General features: G+C 41.4%; 1 protein-coding gene across 1 annotated transcript in view; it reads left to right on the forward strand.

Annotated features, from left to right (window-relative positions):
• The window catches only part of LOC111654436 (uncharacterized), a 23,449-nt gene that overhangs the window by 18,807 nt on the left and 1,706 nt on the right, over positions 1–2,936 (forward strand). The window contains exons 43-45 of the mRNA XM_087173722.1: positions 172–293; positions 459–494; positions 2,405–2,512. Coding sequence (XP_087029848.1) covers positions 172–293; positions 459–494; positions 2,405–2,512 — 266 coding nt within the window. The remainder of the gene's footprint in view (positions 1–171; positions 294–458; positions 495–2,404; positions 2,513–2,936) is intronic.

Consider the following 2,936-nt stretch of genomic DNA (forward strand, 5'->3'; position numbering starts at 1 on the left):
TACCTCTGAACACGGTACCTCCAGACCCTGACAGTGATCACATCATCGGACCACCATGTTTCCCATCACCAGCAGTGATGTTACAATGCTTTATATCTGTAAACTAGTCTGTCCTGATTCAAATGACATTTTCCTTTCAATTTATCTAGGTGAAACGGGCTACCCTGGCAGGGCTGGAGCAAGAGGTATATCAGGTCGTCCTGGACCCCCAGGGCCCAGAGGTAAACAGGGAGAGAGAGGCTTTAATGGTCAACCAGGTGACACAGGAGACCCAGGACTGCCTGGTAATAAAGGTAGGAATCTATAAATAGTGGCTAAGACTAAGGATGATTGTGGAGGGAAAAAAGATGAACCACACAACGTAGGTGCTGTTTTATTTAGGTAATTGAATTATATTTTCAGTGTACTTTATGATGCAGCCTGGCATGTATTTCATCTCAACTTTGTGATCTGTTCAGGTTCAACTGGTCTCCCAGGACTACCAGGCCAAACGAGTGTGAATTTGATAAAAGGCTCAGCGGGACTTTCAGGAAGAAAGGGACAAAAAGGCCAACAAGGACTTGCAGGCATGGAGCTGTCACTTCACTTACATATCTTTTTTGGATAGGATGATTTTTGAATTCCCACTAGTAGTGTGCCACTTCACTAGATTGACATATAGAATGCGATAACCAGTCTAAGTACTACATTTCTGATTTCTTTTGTCCCTTACAGGCTCAAAGGGCATAAGGGGAATACCCGGTGACCCAGGGCCTGATGGACAGCTTGGTCCGGAAGGGTGTAAGGGCAGCATTGGTGCTCCAGGCAGGTCAGGAATACCAGGTCCTCCTGGACACCCTGGAATCAAAGGTTTCCCTGGTCCAAGGGGAAATCCTGGGCATGGTGGAGATCCGGTACACAATTTAATGTATTAATATTTCTGTGACAAGTGTCTGTGCTCAGCTTTTTGTATCTGTCCAGTCTCTACCCAGAGACACTAAAAATAGCTGCCACTTGCATCATGTTCAATAAAACTACAAATAATGCACTCACACTATAAACAAAATTACATGCTCAACATGAGACAAGCAGCATATCATTTCTGATCTTTCTGAAAGTCTGTAATGTGTATTGCCTGACACATCATCTTTTCTCCAGCATGGATTAATTAGTTTGATAGTCCTCGATTGCCTATGCTGTCTTTCTACTCTTGAATGTAGCTTTAATGTACATAATTCATTATATGTCAGACTCAGAAGTGATGTTAAATAGTTTGAATGTGTTGATGTCTGTAATAGGGAGATCCAGGGCCTGCAGGACAAAGGGGTATACCTGGGCTACCAGGATTTCCAGGTGCCAAGGGTGAGTTATAAAACAGGATAATGTGTTTCATAAAACTGGTATATACTGTATAGCTAAATTCAAGTCAAGGGGGGAAATATACAACAGGATGTGAACCTACAGCAATATGGGATTAACAATTGGCAATTTTGTCTGGTGTATTAAAAACATTATGATATATTGTTATTATAAATGCAAAGAAAACTCCAGTGAAATGAAGTGAAATCTCTCTCAGGATTTCATACATGTTTCATTCCGTTGGACTGAACCTGTCCAAATCTGTTCCAGGGGATCCAGGACAGTCTTATGGACAACCTGGTCCACCTGGACCCAAAGGATTTCCAGGGGAAAATGGACCCAGTGGTGAGTTAAGAAAATGCCACACTGAACGGAAGAACTACTTTGAATATACTTCAAATGATGAAGAGGGACTAGAAAATCATTAAACAATGTCTTGAAGGAGGTCTCCTAGACTACATTAAGTGTATATTTAACTGGAAATATATTTATATCCACAAAATGATGTCTTCCAGCACCCAGAGGGATTCCAGGAGATCCAGGTGACCCAGGACTCAGGGGAAGGCCAGGACAGCCTGGACAACCAGGCACTCCGGGGGAACCAGGAAGACAAGGAGGACTAGGTGATTTTCAGTAAAATTTGAATCAGATAACTAATGTACTTTTAGCACTGCTAAGGTTCATCTTTGAACTTATGAATGCTGACTCATGATGAGATTCAGGAGAATAATAAGAACTTGCACTGTGTCCTGATATATCACACAGTTGTATATCATTAGAAAAATAAATAAAGTAAGTAATGGCATTGTGCGAGTAACCTGGATAATTTGCTCTCAAATCATATAGTGTAAAGCTCACTTACATTTGGATTTAGATATAAAATAAGTGTAATTCAATGGTGTTAAATAGCTCCAGGTAAGCATTTTGATTCTTACAAATTATTTACTGCTTTAGCCATTAAAACAATGACTCAGTTCTTAATCTTCTGTTTCATCCCACAAGTAATTTGAATTTTGTGCTTTAGGTATACATGTTGTTTTGTGCAATTACATGTGTGTTTCTACAGGCTTACCCGGGCCTCATGGCCCACGAGGCCTTCCAGGTTTTCCAGGTATTCCAGGTGATCATGGAGGTCTGGGACCATGCGGTCCACCTGGCCCATATGGGCCTCAAGGTACTAAAACAATATCCATTGTCTCTCCCATTATTGGATAGGCAGGGCACGCACACGTGCACACACACGCAATCACCTCACCTCACCTACCATAAGGAAAGTCAGAGACACAACTGTTAGATGTGGACAATGGATGGATAACAAAGGCTGTACTTATTTTGTTTTCCAGTAACATTTCTGAAGACACATTGAGACAAGAGAAAGCATATACTGCAATTAAAAAATATCGGTGTGTTGTGCCAAAGATAAATGTATTTGAGTACTGAAGACACCAAACAAGATGATTCTTGTGTTGTATTGTGATCTTATGTTAGGGCCCCGTGGACCACCAGGTCTGGATGGATTGAATGGGCTAAGAGGGCCAAAAGGGATGAAAGGAGGATGTGGTAAGAGGGATAAAAAAAGTTTAGCAATAGTTTTTCCT

This window comes from Seriola lalandi, unplaced genomic scaffold (genome assembly GCF_002814215.2).
Source record: "Seriola lalandi dorsalis isolate HSWRI2012SDOR001 ecotype SW California unplaced genomic scaffold, Sedor1 jcf7180002054277, whole genome shotgun sequence".
Lineage (NCBI taxonomy): Eukaryota > Metazoa > Chordata > Actinopteri > Carangiformes > Carangidae > Seriola > Seriola lalandi.